General features: G+C 37.3%; 1 protein-coding gene across 11 annotated transcripts in view; it reads right to left on the minus strand.

Annotated features, from left to right (window-relative positions):
• Window positions 1-18,719, minus strand: part of GTF2I (general transcription factor IIi) — a 79,316-nt gene that overhangs the window by 41,671 nt on the left and 18,926 nt on the right. For 5 of the 11 annotated variants that reach the window (XM_068910350.1, XM_068910348.1, XM_068910357.1 and 2 more), the window contains exons 4-10: window positions 14,062-14,196; window positions 13,209-13,392; window positions 12,988-13,016; window positions 11,727-11,775; window positions 10,915-10,958; window positions 9,378-9,455; window positions 2,723-2,782 (exon numbers count right to left, since the gene is read on the minus strand). In XM_068910350.1, the coding sequence (XP_068766451.1) occupies window positions 2,723-2,782; window positions 9,378-9,455; window positions 10,915-10,958; window positions 11,727-11,775; window positions 12,988-13,016; window positions 13,209-13,392; window positions 14,062-14,196 (579 nt within the window). The remainder of the gene's footprint in view (window positions 1-2,722; window positions 2,783-9,377; window positions 9,456-10,914; window positions 10,959-11,726; window positions 11,776-12,987; window positions 13,017-13,208; window positions 13,393-14,061; window positions 14,197-18,719) is intronic. The other 6 variants (XM_068910352.1, XM_068910349.1, XM_068910355.1 and 3 more) reach the window with 2 other exon arrangements.

The following is an 18,719-nucleotide window of genomic DNA, read 5'->3' on the forward strand; positions in this document are numbered from 1 at the left end:
CCTCCTCTTACACGATTGTAAGAAAAAAAAAAAGCAATCACCAAGTTTACTTCCCTTGTATTCTTCACTGCTTTGTCTCCTACCTATACTAAAGAACAACAGTGCTTTCAATTTTTGATCGTGCAGAAGCTCTCCAGATTTCTGATTATTTTTGTTGCCTCTCCATGTTCTGCTGCAGACAGGTCACCGCTGAACATAATCTTCCAGGTGAAGACATACTACCTATTAATATCATAGTAGCACAATATTTCCATTTCCAGGCTTTACATGTGCAAAACCTGGGGTTTGTCAGTTCACTCTTTTGGGGGAAGATAAGAAAAAGGACAATCACTGCCAGCTGCACGCGTCCATTAGGGCCTCTCTAATGATACTACAGTGTCTCCAATGTGATTTTATTCAGTTTAAAACAATAACTTTTGATGCACATAACCTTGACTTTGTGAAGGCTGGACACATCTTTCTGCCCACTCATCCAGCCTTACTAAGACCTCAGAAGCCTGCAGCAGCTACAGCTAATCTGAAGGGGAATTCCACCTACATGTAACTGTTGACACTTCCTTGTTCATCATCTTGTCAAGATTACTAGAGGGAGAAAACTGTGAAAACCACCATTGATATACATCAAGACATATACCCCATATACATCAAGATACATATCCCTCTACTGGTTTTCTATGTAGAAAACAGTTTCTGCAGATCGTGTGCCTCACACTCGTCTTTCAGACCTACCTTCAGAAGAACTTTAAATATCTATTAGATACGTTTCTTTAATAACAATCAGAAGGATATTTGTCAAAGACTACATAACATCCAAACATCACCAAATGCTTTTTTCTTCCTCAGGCATTTTTGTGAGGATCAGCAATAAATAATTTCATTTTAGAGACTCTACACAAGACTGTCCACATTGTATGCCAAATTAAACAATAAATGAAACTTGCCTGCAATTTTTAGAACTGTCTGTAGACTTTTTTTTTTTTTTTTTTTTTTTTTTTTTTTTTACAAACACTAACCTTCAGAAGCAACAGCTCTTTTTCTATTTAGCAAAAACATTGTGTGTAACTTTCAGTATTTCCTTTACAGAAAATCATAAAAGAGAACAGATTTATGAAAAGTACACGTAAAAAATAAATAAATCTTCTGACACTCGGGATCTGTACCCACAACATTCTAAATAGCCAAAAATAAAATAAAGTCAGTCTTGGTCCTTTCCTATTACTTTCCTTATTCCTTTCCTTCCTCAGGCTCTTTCTTCATAATTGGGCACAAACAGGTCTTAGGAAAGCAAAGTAATTAGATTCTTTCTTTTCAAATAAGGAGTGTGAATAATGCAGTCAGGAAGAGCAGAGAACCTTATTCTCCTTTATCAAGAGACAAGCTTCTAAATTTCATACAATGGTACCCTTAACTACTGTGATGATTTACATTCAAACCAAAAATAGTCAGATGTGCAAGAATGAGTATTGCTGCTACCACAACTTGCCTTAACACCCAAAAACACTCACGAGTCAGGTCTGAGAGTCAGGTGCTTAGAATGAAACTAGCTGGGGTATGATGCACATTTGACCTCATGTCCTAAGAGCATTAAATGCTGGGTGACAGGCACCTTACTAATGCAATTTATGGTTTAAAAGAATGACCGCTCCCAACATAACTTGCCTTCAGCAAGTCACAGGGTGTCATGATTTAGGAGATAAAACAAAAAACAAAAATAAAGCCAGAAAAACCCAACCATGTGGAAATGTGGAAAGAGAATGGTTGGAGGAAGAGATAAATGTACAACTTTTAATTAAGGCGCCATCTTTTCAAATATTTCTTAAAAAAAAAAAAAAAAAAATCCAATGATGTTAATTTATTTTCAAGAAAAACGTTTCATATCTCTAACCTTCTACCGGTATTTCCACATCTGTTCCTTCACTGCAATCGGAACCCTGGTGGCTTCCTTTAGACAAATACAAAGTAAAAAACATACCGTAATAGAAATACAAAAGGAACTTCTTTTAACATCGACTATTCAAAGTAAGAATTCTCATAAGCCAAAAATCCAGAACTCTAATCTTCTCATGAACAACATAAAGAAGGTTCAGCTTCTGAATCTTAAAAATTCATGACAGTAGGGGCACTCTGACCTTATCAAGTAATTCACAGCTTGAAATGCAGATTAGTTTTTTTCTAATGTATGCAAATGGGCAAAACATTTAATACCAATCGGAAAAGGCTGCAAAAAAAGTGTAGAATTTTTGAGCAAATTCACTTCAGATGTTGTTCAGATCCTGTAAAGAACTCCTTCCACTAAACACAAACATCCCATACACTTGTGTTTGTACGCACCCGTTCATCTCACACAAAGCTAAATGAAAGAAATGATCAAGTTGCAGTCCAAACACATACGCAGAGGTTTATTAAAGTTTATAACCAATTGTGAAACAGACTGAATTTCACAGGAAACATATAGACTTGCACTTTCAAGGATCACTAGTACTTTAAAGTAATCAACCTGATGATCCCGAGGTCTTTTCTAATTTAGAAAACAAAGCAGTTAGGTTTCCTTTTGTGTGCCTCTTTAATTGGAAATCTGAAAATTAAGGCAACTGAAATTTCCAATTCTGTTTTAAAACTTAAGTTCCAGTACCCTGACTCAAACAAGCAGAGCCCTGAAAAGTAAAACTCACATATTCAACTTCCAAAACAGATGTGAGAAAAATACAACTAAAAGATCTACCTGTGTAAGTTTTCGCAAGAGCAATTTTTTCATCAATCTCTGATGTTTCTGAAGGGCCTGCTTGGGAACAAAGAGAACGTCTTTTAAATTGTGTCTCACAACAAACACACTTTCCCAGTCCATAAAGGAATTTTTCAAATAACTCTTCACTTCATATATCATGTGCTCATTTCATACATTCCATAAAGGTGGACTTGGGGAAGACTCTGTGAAAAATAACCTACAAATCCTTACTCGCTCAGTTCAACAACAGAAAAATTTTGAGGGGCTAATGTGAGAAGGTGTGCACCTTTCTTGGGCTACTGAACAGCCAGAGAGACTCATGCAGAACAGCAGGTTTTAGATTCCTTATGTGTTAATAAACTAAAACTAATTTTCAAGCATGAAACATTGATAGTTATACCTTTTTAATGAATTTTTAATCAGCTAAGTCTTTCTCCGGTGATTTGTTAAAATCTGCATTGCTAGGGAGTCCCTTTTGACCAATTTGTATCTACGTTAAAAAGACAAATTCTAGGAGATCGAAATTATTTACAACACTGCAAGTTTATTTGCTTTTAATCACAACAGCTACGTATAGACTGCTTTGAAAAGGCTTCTACAGAAACCAGTGCACAACCATTCAAATTACACTTAAAAGATTAAAATAACACTGCTAAAACTCTCCTGCTTAATGCTATGGCACTGCTGCAGTCACAATGAAAGAATGAACTACTTACTTACAGCACAAACGGCTTCACGCTGCGCAGAAGATCATTTTATACAACAGAAATAGCATAAGCATAGCAGACTAGCGTTGTGTGTGGCATACAGGGATATCTTCTAGAACTAACCAGAACTGCAGGATTTGGACTAATTGTTCTGTGCAATTTGCATCATTTCTGTGATCGTTTGCGAATCTGCAGGATCATACAGCTCCCCAGAAATTATAGCCATACGGAGGCAGGTTTAAAAGAGTATTAACAATGGATATTAATAGTTTCACAGTAGCAAAAACTACTATTAACTCATATGATAAACAAAATATTTTAGATTCATTTCATATACATACTCTATACATACATACAAAATAATAGAGCAGAAAAATGCTGTCAGGCATTAATGACTATTTCATTTAACAGAATGACACGCGCTGTACCAAATACTATGAGCTATTCAAGAAAATGAAGTATTTAGGAATTACATTTCTTAAAGGAAGACAGCTCTGCTTAATTCAATTGAACAGATTTTCAAACGGACTTTAAATGAGCAGGTCTTCAAGTGAGGAACCCGTACAAGGTTCTTCTCTTGGTGCAAACCCAGCATTACTGTGACTGAAGTTTTACATGCACTTCTTTCATGCACTGCTTTAAGCAGCTCCTGCCATTTCTTTGCTGGGTGCAGGGCCTGGGGTGATTTTCTGGTTTGTTTAATCCAGAGATGCTCCCTGATTTGGTTCAAAACATGGCTCCACCAAGAGCTGTACTGGCACAACTCAGATGACAGTCCATATCGGAGAAAAAGCAGAGGGAGGAAAAGGAACAAGGCAGGTGCCAGAGTATATTGGCACTGTTACAAGACACAAGGTAAGAAGTTCCGATCAAGCTAGACTGTGATTTGCAACTATTAGGGGTGAGTAGGAGTAGAAAACAACCCCGTTGGATGTCCTGGAAAGAGCTTCCTTGGCCTAAATTTGCTTTTACTTAAATAAATATATTCAGTGCATGCAGCCAGTCATGTCATTTCCTAACAACGTTTCTATAACATGCAGTCATTATAACTCATAATGCACTGACATACAGAAGCATGCAACCCATTATAAGCAAATACCCTATTGTAAGCATGTATTTTGGCGTCATATTCCTTAATTCAGAAATCTTGACAGGTCTGTTTTACCCAGTATTCTTCACTAGTCTCTATATTGCATTATCTTTGTAGCAAATGTACGTGTTTCACCACAAATAAAAATGGCAAAATATGAATCTTTGTCTTGTTCCTGGCTTGAAAAAAGATTTATTTCATTTAAAAGAAACACTTACTAGGCTTACAGCCTCTGGGATTAAGCACAGAGCATCCCATCCTCTCAACTTTATTGTCAGTAAAAGTATATGTAGTAAATCCATCAGATTTTTTTAAAAAGTGACCCATGTAGACTGTTTTATGGAACTTGAAACAACAGCTCTTTTTTCATATTATGAAACTTTGACCGAGAAAGGAACAGTATGAAAGCATTGTTTCAGAAAAATGATATACTCTGCTACCTTAACTTAGTAAAAACTAGGAGATGGAATTTAAAAAGAACTCAAACTTCTACGACCAGGAGATGTTAGAGAATCTGATACAGTTCCACTTTGATGCACTCATTTGCAGGACAGGCAGATACATACATATCACATTTCCTGTGTAACAAAAAAAAAAAAAAATCTAAAACCAAGTATGGTGCTAATTAGCTTCAAAAAAAGTTCAATCTAGGAATCAAACTATGTAGGAAATTATAAAAATGAAATCTAAATTAAAAAAAAGGGGAGGGAGAAAACTCAAGAGATATGACCTTAATTCCACTGTACACTAAGTACAGTGGAGGAAGGATGGTCACAAAGGTGGGAAATCTAGTTACTAAAACCACAAGACTCTCCCACCAGAAGTAAAATCTTCCAGTATGGCTAAGCCTTAGAGTCTAAGCTAGAAGATCTGAAGACAGAGCAAAGTAGTAATACTTCTCACCAAAAAAGCATCAGGTACAGTTTTCATATAACGCTCAATTTTCCTAGGCAACAGAGACACACTTAGAAGTTCTGTAACGTTCAGTTAGATTAAAACTTGATCTTTCGTGAATAGATAAATTACCCAATAGACCAATATGCCCAAGTCATATACTTCGGCTGCGATTCTGCACTGAAGTTAAACGTTTCTCATGAATAGCTACTGTCATAAATGGCAAACCTCTGAAATAAAGCCACTATTTTAGCATTTTAAATTTATTGTAAATTGCATTACCATACATATTAACTAGAAATTTTAATAATATATTTAATCTTTCATCATGCAATTTATTTTTCTCTATGCCACTTTTATTTTTAAGACCAGCAGAAAAAGAAAAACCGCAAGAGAGAGTCTACAAATTCCTTTTGCGTAGCATGCTTGTAAGCAGTAGTGCAGGCAGAACATTCACTGGCACTCATGTCAATTTTTTTTTCCTCAAATGGAAGGTACCAAAGAATTTTTCTCTTTCAGATGTTGTTCCTTCCAGTGTTAATAATACTTTTTAACATATGTAAAATCTACAGTGATATCTATCACTGTATCAGTGTAAAAATCTCTCGGTGATACTCCCACTGCTTTGTAGCTGTTGATCTTGGAATAAAAATTTAGGCTTGTTTAGAAAAAAAATGTTCTTTCTCATTTGAAATACTCTATGCTCATTTACCTATATCTTGCCAGCAAGTACTGATATTTTACAGTTACTTAATTTCCTCAATAAGCATCTTACAAAATTGTGCTTCGTTGTTTCTTCCATACATATTCCAGCTTTCTGGATTTTTTTTTAAGATAGTATCTACAGGCTGAGTCTTACACTACTGTGGTTTAGGTGTTGCCAACTTGGGTTTGCAGTTTTAGCTATATTAAAATGGACATGACTTGTAGTATTTTGTGCGATCTCCAGTGGAGAAATATTTTGTTGTCAGAGATACACTAAAAGATGTTCACAACTTTCAATCATCCCGAGTGAGAATAAACGCAGAGTTTATATTCCAAATTTAGGCTGCTTTTCAAATTGAAGATATTTTCATCCAGGCTCATCTGGTTTTGGATGAGTGTCCCGTATCTTAACTGGCTCACTCTAGCATTTCCTGAAATTCCAAAACTGATAGTACTATTCAACCACATAGTGTTTTAAAGAGAAAAGATGTTACGCAGTCATTTACTCATTTCCAACTCGTTCATAAACTGAACTGGTAAGTTCATTAGACACTAGTTTATAAGATGAACCAGTCAGCTCATAGGACACATCGTTCACAGCCCTTTTCTTTTTGCTTCCAGTTCTCTGTTTTAATTTCAAAGCATCAGTGGTAACTTTGAAGACTGGCAGCCATAAAATTGATGGGATAACCTGCTTCTTTCAGTAATTTGGTACTTAGCCAGCAAAACATTCAGTTCTACAAATGGTATGACTCCTAAAATCCTTGTTTTACTCTGTGCTGAGTATGGTAAGATTAAGATGGTATGTATCCCTGAGGACTACTTCTTAACATATTCCTGCTTCCTTGTAAAATGAAAAAAATTTATGCATAGCTCTTAATTCTATTCTGTTAATTGACTCAGAAATGATTCAGAACTGTTCTCCTTCTGGCACTGATTTTTCCCGCGAAAAGTCTTCATCACGATACCCTGGGTCTTGTGGACAGTATTCTGGTAAGAGGCCAAGATGTGTGTTTGCTACCGTCCAACAGTAACTTTTTTCCAAAGCAGGTCGTCTTTGGTGTCACTCAAAGCGCTTAATATTGCAGTGACCTTCCAAGATACTGGAAAGAACACCCACTGCCAGGCTGCTAATATCCATGGACAGAAAACGGCTTTGATACTCTACCAAAACACCCTCTTGGAGTTTCTACGGATAAAATTCCTATTTCTGAGTTTTCTTACTGTGAACTAGTAAAACATTTCTAAAGTTAGTAATTCAGTATTAACTCCTGGCAACGTGCAAATGTTGCAACCTATCAGACTTTCCTTTAATCTCCTCTTGCCTCCTATCTACAGTTGTAATTCTCCTCCCGTTTGATTAACTGAGGAATTGTGTGTCACCAGGGCACACACAAATTTGGTCAGCATTACAGATATTTATGCCACTCCTCAAAACCACACCTTAGTCTACGTTTTCTAAGGCTTACTTCTCTGCACCACATCATACACACTCGAACCCCCTTCATGCCTCTTGAATTTATAACGGAAAGCACTTTGTACCACATTTGCTTTGAATTTGAGTGGTAGGATCTCAAAGAAATGAAGAGGAAGCTACCTTACCTTCCAGGGAAAGTGACACAACATGGCAATATTTCTTTTTGGCTCACAGCACCCCATCCCTTCTACCAGTATGCTCAGTTTTGTTTTATTGTAAATACAAACTTGGAAGACTAAACTGGCAGTGGGGAAAGGGACAGGTATTAATTGAGCACCGACTTAATCTGAAAAAACACATTTAACTCATTACTTAGACTTTAGCTCACTGTATAAATTGATTTTTTTTTTTTTAGCTCAGACAAATGTGTTGCATTACAATGGGTTACTATTTTATAAGCAACAAATTTCAGTATGGATTCTTCTCAGATGGGATCAGATTATACTTCAGGCTATTCGCCAAATTCTGACATTACTACTAGGCATGAAATGGGAACCCACAAGGGGCTGAAAGGCAAAAAAATGACAGGACTTGAGACTCGGCTTTGGAAAGTAACACTGATTACGATATCTCCAAAAGATTATCTAATTTTATAACATTATATCATGCCTGCAAACCCATGGCCCCTGAAGCTAAGCAATGTACAAAAATGAGAAAAAGATAATCCTAACCCCAGAGAATTTACTTTCAAATTATGAACATTGATAGTGTCATTTTGCAACACAGTGTGGTAAAGATCTCTCTGTACAATGTTCATACATTACACAAAAGGTGTCAGTAACAGACTATTCATTCTACAATTCTGTAATTAGTTATTAAAATACATATGTCGGAACATTACCTCAATAGTCTTTGTGTCAAAAACATGCATAGAATTGTTATTTCGATAATATATACCGTTACAAAAACAAAGAAAGTGGTGGTTTGCACTTCTCTGGTGAATATACAGCTATCCCTCAGAGATTTGTGGCGGCTTTCCTGTGTTCTTTCATATTGCTCAGATAACTAACCTAATGACAAATGCAAACAGGCAGAAATAATAAATCGAGGGTTCTAGTTATTTTATATTGCCATTTACAGTCAGTCCTTCTTAATTATTGTTCATTCCAGCCTACAGAAATAATGCTTTTGTTTTTCAGTCCTACTTGAGGTTAACGTTCAGTATTTTAGCTGGACGTGTAGAGCTGAGGCCAAGTTATAAGTAATCAAAATATACTTTAAATCATACCCAGAGCCTGAAGCACAGGCATCATGAACGTTGCTATGTTTTGTCTATATAGACACACCTTTCAAAACAATTTTGACACACATTGGTCACTCCATACAAGGGAAGTGATTGATACACTATGAAATTTAAAACTCTAAACTAAAGAAAAGATTCAACCAGCTCTAGATAGTATTAGTTGTAAGGTTTCTTTCCTGTTTAAATGGGTCTTTGGAATTACAGTCTGCATATTGTACCCTCAGAAAAAAACAAACAGGTTTCAACGACTTTTGCCGCACATTTACCAGGGAAATACTAGAGTAGGTTCACCTGCAATTTCTCCTTCAACCCAAACACACACATATATACGGCTCTGCTGAAGTTGCACCTTAGATCTCTTCGTATTCCTCAGGTTAACTTTAATGGTAGCCAGCATGGAAATTTTGTATCCGCATAAAGCTAAGCAGCTATATCTTTAACAGAACAGGAGAAAGCAAAGGAAGGTACAGAGGGAATAACACTTAAGCAATCAGGCATTTTATGAGATGACCACATACGAAAGCTAGCGTCATTACCTGGAATATTATACTGATAGTAGTCAGGATCCTCCGATTCCTCCTTCACTGTTACTGTTGCCATTTCCAAAGAAATTCCTGTGGAAGCCACAGAGGAAATCAAATATGGACACTAACGAGAACTGGATTCTTAAACAAACCAACCCCCAAGATTCCAGCTGGTCTCTACTCCGAAAAAGAAGAAATGACGTGCAAGTGCTGAGATGAATGGCTACAACAACAAAAACAACGTGACATTCTGGTGCTTCCTTTATCGTGTCTGGTCCGTATCAGAAGGGACTCAGACTTAAACACTTCCCTGCAAACTAGGCATCCTTGCAAACACTCTCTCAGATCTGAGGAATTAAAACCTTCTTCCTCCTTTTTGCCCAGCATCACAGCTAAAAAAAGAAAAGATTTTATCACCTTTTGTTGTAAAAAGCACTACTTGACCTACTCCTGCTCACTTCCCTGCACACCCAGCTTCAAATACAGTCTAGATCAAATTGCACTGCTGAAGGCAGCAACACTACCAGCCTTAGACTGCTCTTGGTTTCATTAAGCTGAGCTATTCTCTCCAGATGGCTTCACAGCATTCCCAAAATGTTTTCAAAACATTTTGACAAAAGAAGAATTACTTAAAGGGTCTAAAAAGCAGCACTGGAAATAGTTTTACCTATCAGCACAGACGATGAAGAGTTGATTCCTCAGAATCTTTCTGACTTCACAAAAAGCTAAAGTTAACTCTTTGTACATGTTAAGCTAAAGCATGCAAGTGTGATAAGTGTGACGGCTTACCCTATTAAAGATAACTGTAAAGGGTTATCAAACTACAAGTTTAAAGTCATGAAGCACTAAGAACTAAAGCAGAAAATTGGGCGAAACATTAGAACCTTAGCTCTGCAAAGTGCTGAGAAGTGTAGCCCAACCCAACAAAATATAAAGTCGTAAGCTTATCTTTAAGCGTACCTGCAGTTTCATTGGCTTTAATGGGATTATTCATGCATTTATGTTAAAGCACACACTTTAACACTGCTCTGCTACAGACCGTAGTGCCTTGCAGGATCATGTCCTAACTGCATACGAACTTATGAATGCCTTTACAGTAAACACATTTTATTTTTTATTTCCATTTTAGCTACAAAATGGTATTCAGAGCTCTGGCATTTTCTGCATCTTAGTAATAAATAAATCAAAAATTTCTCTCCACATCCAAGATAAAATCTTTTTCAATTAAAGCAAATAAAACAAAAATCAGGATTTTCCTCTTATCACTTAAAACTAAATTATTTACAAAGATAAAATTATTTCAGTCTAGAAAATTTAACAAATCTTCTCCATCTAGAAAATGGATACTTTTGGCAAAGCTTAAATATCTGATAGAGTCTGCAATTGAAAAGTGGCCTTTTGTTAGGAGAGAAAAGCTTTTTTTTCTCACAAGGGATGGTTTTTTGCTGCTTTTTTTTGTTGGTGCTTCCTATCCTTGCTTAAATATAGCCTTCTGAACAGAAACTGATTATTCAGTATTTTGCAAAGAAGGACAAAATATTGAACATACCAGAATCCTCATTTGGTTCCGTTTTTACTTGAATAGGAGGGCAACTACAAAAATAGACAAACACATCAAACACATTTACAATATAAAAAGCAAATGCCACGTTTCTGGAAGGTTCCTCAGCTATACATGCTGTCTAGTAACATCAACCTCATTGTATTGTTTTAAAACTAGGAAAACAAAAGTAAAAGATCTTGAGTCGATTCAAATAAGCCAAAACTCAATGGAATAGGCTGGAACCTCCCTAGCCTACGTTCTTGGGACACGCACAACATCCAGAGCGCGTTTGCCGTTTCAGGAGAAGTGCACTCAGAAGACACACACAAACCTTTGCCATTTTGCTCCCTGTTTTCATTAATAGATTTCTGATCTATTCCAGGCATACTCTGCTCATTTGTTAAAAGAAAATCTTTTTTTTTTTTTAACTGAGGGGGAAAGAAGGAACATTACATCTGTTCCCCATCACTGCTCTATCATAAAAGATGACAAAGTTATCACTGCCTGATAGACTTGAATTAAGGACTCTGATTGGGTTAATTAAACTGAGGGGAAACTTTGCCACCTGTTTAACTCATAACCTTTTCCCTACAAACAACAGTCAAAAAAAGAAAATTCATCTTCATGCTTTTTATGACCCCAGGCAAGCAAATGTTATCCAAAAGTCCACTGGACAGAAAAAGCATGTTACTAGAAAGATGTTATATGAAAATACATAGCTGATACTGACACCAACTCATGCTGCACAAACTCATCTGTTTTTCAGTAGATTAAATATTTGAAGACAGGTTAAAAAAACTACATTATTTTAAATTCACCTTCCACCTGGAGGTATAATTGAATGTGAAGGATCTGTCACATGAGCTCCTAAAAATTAAAAGATAATCTGTGAGTTTCCTGTACTCCATTTACCTTAAATACAAATTTAAAAACATCGATTTCATGAAGAAAAGAATCTGTTCACATTTTACAAGTATCTGTGCATATTTTCTGTATTTACATAACTGAAGGATACATCTCTCTTTAAATCGCTTTATTAATCTATAAAATAACCCCAATAAAAAAAGACTTCAAATGTGCATAAACACTATGCTTTTCACCACTCTCTGTCATGATGTTAAGTGAAAATCTTTGGAACAAAGCTAAAGAAATCTTTCACTTAAACTCTGCAAAAAGATAGCGGATGGTTTAATATTCCTTACTTCTGTTGCAGCTAGACAAAAATAAATTACGTTTTGGTAAAGTCATTTAGCACACTGAAACCCTGCCTTGTCTTTTCAATATAAATATTGTATTATTGGAATCTCTGCAGTTTCCCATCTCTAGTCTTCTTACTGGGCACAGACAACACATTTCTAATTTTATGGTTTCAGCAACAATTGCTGGTTAGCGATTTCATCTCAGAAAGTGAAACTTTTCTCTTTTAACTGTATTCCTGCAGAGATTCTGGTAACCAACATGCTTTATCCTCTTCATTAAACAAATTCTCATATATATGAATGTTGCAAGTGAAGCAATGCGATCTCATAAAAGGAACATGAGAAGGGATTTCTTCTAAGCTAGAAATGACTCTTTGCAGTTTCACATAAGTCACTTTAGCTCAGACTTTTCAAAATATATAGGCTTTCATAGGCACTGTAACACCTAACCACTTGAATCACTTTTTAAAATGAGACATAAATACCAAGATCAGCTATGTATTGGAACACTGAGCACAGCAAAGTCTATGCATCTTCTAAAAATGCAATGTTCAGTCCTCAGTTCAATTCTCCTTTCCCTAAAATGAAGATACTATTTAATTCATATTAAGTTTAAATTGTGTAAAAGGATGTAGAATGCAATAGAATGCAATTTATTTCTGATTAGCTGCGCATGGCAGAATGCATAAAGGTAAAGGTTATAGTTCCATAAGTAAAGCAAATCACAGTCTAGGAATGTCTGCAAAGTTTGGCACCCTATCCAAATGTCCGCATCTCGTGCCACTACTGCTACCCTGCTAAATACTGGACATGATGCTGATGTATATTTAAAAGGAAAATTCTAATCTGTTTCTTTTAGTCCAAATAACTGGTAACTTACCTAGGTGTTTCTTTGGCTCTAGGAAAGGTCTGTATTGAAACAAAAAAGAAAAATCTATAGCTTTAGCAAAGATATCATTGCTTACTTGGTAGCATAACATTAAAGAGGTGGCACTCCTGTTCAAGTGAAACAGGCTGCATTGTATTTAATTAAAAAAAAAAAGTAGAATTTAAGTCCAAAAATGTAAGTGAAACAGACCAGTAGAAGGGTGAATAAATAACCTTTTGATGATAAATGATATCCCTGACTTGTTTTCCAAAATCCATTTCAGGGTCGAAACATCGTAATTTGCTGGATGTTTAAACGCGAGTCCTTCAGGCAGGCCCTGCACTACCACAGCAGACTGGTCCCGTTGAATCTTCTCATATGGCACAGGGACTACTGTTGACTTTCCTAAAGCTTTACCTAGAAACAAAAGGAAATTTGTCAGAGGTCAGAAGTATGCAAGCTCCAAAATTTCAGGCTTAATCTGTCCCTACAGTTTAGGAGCACTGCAAAAGAAGTACTCCTTGTCTAGTAGAGCTTGTTTTCTGCTTCAGTGGGGAAGACATGAAGCTAAGCCTTTAGAGCCATTGACCAAAGGTAGGATCCACGGGAAAATGAACAAAACAAAGCCCAACCCAATGCACACCGATAATGCCAGGACTTCTTCGCTAGAAGATTAATTGCTCAGAAAAACCCTTCCTTTGGAGAGGAAACAAGCTTCCTCTTCAGCAAACCAAAACCCTGACATCTGTGCTAAAGGTAAAAAAGGAAAAGATGCAGATCTGTACAAGAAATCAAATATTGCAGGCGTTAACATGCAGTGGAACCAAATTCAGATACACAAGCTTTCTTAAAAGAGAACTAAAGACGCTGTTCTGTGCAATATTCTCAAAGTTCACATCCTGCAAAACACATATAATTAAGAAAACTATGCAAGACATAGGTATGTTTTAGAATTGACTATTAAACGTTAAGCTTATCACGTCAATAGTAGAGCTGGAAGGCCAAGATCAAACAGTACTTTCCCTCCAACTCAAGTAAAAATTTAGAAATCTAGAACAGCTATTTCAAAGACTTAAAAGCACTCACCATAGCAAAAGCAGAAAAAGTCCTCCACGGACTTTCTGAGAGCTTCCAGTTCCACAATATCCACTGTCAGTCTGTTTACAGGTGATATAGTCTTTGTTTTCTGCAGTTCTGCAGCCCTCTCCTCTTCTGTAACACCTAGAAGTTATTTATAACAATAAGATAAAAATAAAATAAAATAAAATAAAGTAATTAAAAACCCCAGTACTAAGTCCCTTGAATTTAGAACAGACACTTTACAGGGTTTCCTGCTAGAGATCCATAAGAACTTATTTGCCCTAGGGGCAAATGTACTGATCTATGTTGATAATATATGGGCAAAGGGTAAATTTACATTTACACTACAATTATTATATGCTGTTTATGATCTTCATAAATATGATCCTCTGAGGTATAAAAATGACAATGAATTAAAGGGCACATCCAAGTAGATTGTTTTTGCATGAAGAGGTAGAAAAGACTGTATTAATCGCAGGAGGGCATGATACAGCAGGAAAAAAAAATGCAAAAATGCCAAGAAAGAAGGACTAAAACAGCCTCTGGGGAAAAGTTAAAATGCCTGTGTAGAGGGTCTGACAGCTCTCTAGTGCTATTCCTGATGTCTTATTCAGCAGTTATGTTATACCCTGTTCTGTTTATGCTGTATGTGCTTAACTGAATTTTTTATAGAAGGCTTCTGACTTTTGGTACAATAGCTCTTTCATCTTTCAAAAGACACTTTTAAGCACATATCTCTTACAGCCAAATAGTAGGAGTTGCAATTAAGCTGCTAGCACACAGCACAGAAAATGAGATCTAAGCCCTCTATACCTTGTTCAATTCTTTCAGCAAAAGTCATTTCAAAAGGAGTGAGAGAATAAGGACTCTTTCAATCTTAAATAGCAAACAGAAGTTTCAGACAGTAGCTGTGGCTTTATATCACTCAGCTCTTGTAAAGATTTACTGAGAATCACCCAGCAAAAATGGGCAAAAATAACCCAGATACATTCTGCATTTGAAAGAAAAAGCAAGGAAGATCCATGTTCATATATGCAACAGAATGATCAATGTTTAGGTTGCATCATGATTTCACAGTGAGTAACACAGTGATAAGTTTGAAATGCTGTAATTTGCATTACCAATACCACTAGCATAGGCTAATACAAGAAAATAAACATTAATTTGAACAACTGGTAATAAACATACTGCGAAATGAGTTGAAGAAGCAATACTTCTAGTAAAAATGCATTTATCATTTCAAAAACTCTTATCTTCAATAACAATATCGATTCCTTCCTCTACAGATTACATGCCTGCTTTGTGCCCTGGAAATCCACCTCCAAATGACTTTTAAATCTCCAGGTCTTTGGGCCTGAAACTATTGCCTTCTCTGGATATAAAGTACATGGGATATAGCAGGGCCTACCATGACACCAAAAATAACGCAAAAGGGAAATGTTATTTACCATGACACAGGGGCCTAACGACAGCTTATAAGATTTGCCTGAAAACTCCAGGATAAACAGTATCAAAATTTCCATGTACTGTTACATAAAAAGATCGATTCACTGAAAAAGCCTTTATTGTCAGTAACTTTTCAAAAGCATAGCCACACTTCCTAAAAAAAAATAAGCAAAACAAAAACAAGAAGATGACACTTCTCATGTGCCATTAAAAATGAAAAAAGAGACAAGAAACGGGGACTTTCCTTCTTATCTGGAAAAAAACATTATTGTTGATGCTTATGACATGATTTTTATCCAATTTCCTGAGCTTGCATGCTGTATGTTCGCCCTCCTAATCTCTATTAAATTTGTCAGTCGCTTCAGTCAAATTTGACAAATGAGATCAAGTCTCCAAGACAGGAAGTTTGTACAAGAGCTCTGCACACCAGATCAAACCTAGTAGCCATTTGTTTCTTCCTCCTCCTCCCTCCAGCAGCAAAGACGGTTCAATCGACTTGGCCCGCTTGCTGGCCGTGGGACAGTGGCCAGCAGGCCAACAGGAACATAGGTAACGCTCGGCCAGCCGAGTAGGTTCATACAGGCTAGCTGACCAGCACACAAAAAGCCTGGGAGCAGCCAAAGATCATGCTGCCTCTTGTCTAGCTGGAGCCCAAAACTGATAGCAAGCACTGAAATACTCTTCAGTTTGATAGGGAACCTCTTTTCGAATTGTAGAAGAGGATTAGCTCTGTGTTATTGAACACACCTTAAGATTTGACTTCTATTATTAAATCTGTGACTAAGTTCAGATGCTTTTATTGTAGACAGAGATGTCCTGCAGGAGCCTCACAGGTCAAATCTGATCTAGAAGGTCATTTTATGCAGTCACAAGAACATCAGGCGAAGCAAATGCACACAAAGACCTTGCCAGTCAAACAGCACAAAAAGTTGGCAGCACTGACAGGGACCAGCAACTGCTCCTCTGCCATAGTTTCCCTCATCTCCTAGAGGAGGCACAACTTCAGGCTCTATAGAAGCTCTTGCCACAATTACTAGGGCATCAAGAGGAGCATCCTGAAGCAGGATTCAGGCTAGATTCAGGAGGGGGGACCCCTGCGGCATGTGCATGGACAGTCACACCAGGAAGTTAACTAAGGTCAGAGCATCTGTGCTTTATAGCAGCTGCCTAAAAGAGCTAAGCCACAGCCCTCTGGTGGTGGCACTAGGGCAGGACAGTAGATTTGGAGACACCATCAAGCCCAGGGCAGCTGCCTCTTCCTCTTCCCCTGCAACCCGAGAGAGTCACGGCAAAGAGACGACAAAGATGAAAGGACATAAATATTTTTGCAACAAGAGCTGGAGGGAAAGTAGGGGAGGGATATGCTAATTGGGGGCTGTATTTATAGGGTACGTGGTTTTGTAAGGGGGGAAGGTTTCATGGGGAAAGAACCACATTGTGCACAGCCGGGAGCATACTGTAGCGTTGGTCCAATCGCTCGGCAAAAGCCATTCCAGAATCAGCAGGATTACAATGACCCAACTACTAACAGTCCTCCTTTTGCACTGAGGGTCTCTAGATGGTTAACCTTCTCTTATCTTCTTGTGTCATCCAGGTGTTTTGGTTATTTACAACATCCTACCCTTTTACTTGTCCTGAACAGCAACAGACTGGTTTTGATAGTCCAGCCTACCATTTGGCTAGGAAAAGAATCAATTAAGTAGCATGCAGCTGTTGCCAACCCTATGAAAAGGATATGCTTTTCTTCTCTTTTTTTTTTTTAAAAAAAAAGCCTGAATGGACAGTTTAAAAAGGGGGAAAAAAAAGTCCTCTTACAAAATTAAGTACTATTTGTGACAGTGCAGAAAATGGAATACTTGAAGCGATAACATTTCAATGTGACCATTCTTTCCTGCAACGTGGCCAGCAATTAGATAGCTGCACATTGACCTCTGCACCACCAGGCTCTCTAACTTCCTGTCTTGAACAGTAGCTATTATGCTTATAACTCAATGAAGAGATGTACCGCTCAGAAATATTACAAGAAACCTATTTTTGAAGGTCTGCTAAAGCAGAAGACATTCTGAGTACAGTAGAGTAAAGCAGACCCTAAAGCATATGTGTCTTCAAAACACAAAGGAGGAGCTGCTGTTTGGAGGAGGGAAGCTGCATTCCTCCTACGGGGCAAAGCATGCCACACAGGAGATGCTGCAGGCAAATAACATAAAACCTGCGCTGCCCACATCTCACCAATGAATCAGAGAAAAAAAATCTCAAGCATTAGTAGATGGAAAGTTTAATTAACTGAAACATTCCTCAGCAATGTGACCCGAAGATGAGGTGCCTCACAAACTACAGAGAAAAGGGGGCAGGACTGCGTATCTGAAGTTTATGGAGCGCCATACTCCTCTAACAAAAGGGTTAGTCCCATGGTATGCAAGGCATCTTGTAATAGTATCAAGTTTTTAATCCCCCCAGGTGGAAGTCCAGAAATGTGTAAGTGATTATAAGATTATGAGTGTCATCTGTGTGGAGATGCTCTTGGAGGGAACTTCAGGAAAGAAAATTATTTTTAAACAATGCACATATATATTTTATCACTTGCACTTAAGGAAAATAACTATCAATAATCAAACAGATAAAGTGTGTGCATGTATGTAAAGCAGTGCTTTGCTTCGTTTTATATTATGTCAACCCAGTTCATCTGCAAACATTATAGGCCATCCAATTTGACAGCTATAGAAACTGGACATTAACCTCAAATAAAAGAAAAACCATTTTACGATTATCAAAGGTTCACTTAAACCACAAGCAAAGCAAAGCTCCTATGGCAGACATAGGAGCCAGGGAATTTGAATGAGATCAGCTATCTACAATCATTTTCTGTTTGTTTGAAACTCGCAAAGGAGCAAAATGGGTGGTCTTCACTGAAACATTAGCAAATTTCCTTAGCAGGCTTTCTAAACTGTTAGCTTCATAACCCTTTGCTGCCTAGCCAGAGGCAGAAAGGTGCAGGGTTTCTACTAATCAACCCAAGCAACTCATCTCCAAGAGGGTCTCAGAGCCTTCTCTTGCTAAAGAGGTCAGGTAGCCAGATCTGAAACAAACCCAGAAACAGAGCACAGAGCCTGAGCTAGCCAGCGCAGGGCTAAAGCTGAAGGTGCTGGAAAGAAACAGCAACTGAACTGGCACATAGCAGGAGGAACTGCTGTTCCCGACATAGGCGCATATCTAAGAGA

The sequence above is a fragment of the Struthio camelus genome, chromosome 16 (genome assembly GCF_040807025.1).
Source record: "Struthio camelus isolate bStrCam1 chromosome 16, bStrCam1.hap1, whole genome shotgun sequence".
In the NCBI taxonomy this organism is placed as follows: Eukaryota; Metazoa; Chordata; class Aves; order Struthioniformes; family Struthionidae; genus Struthio; species Struthio camelus.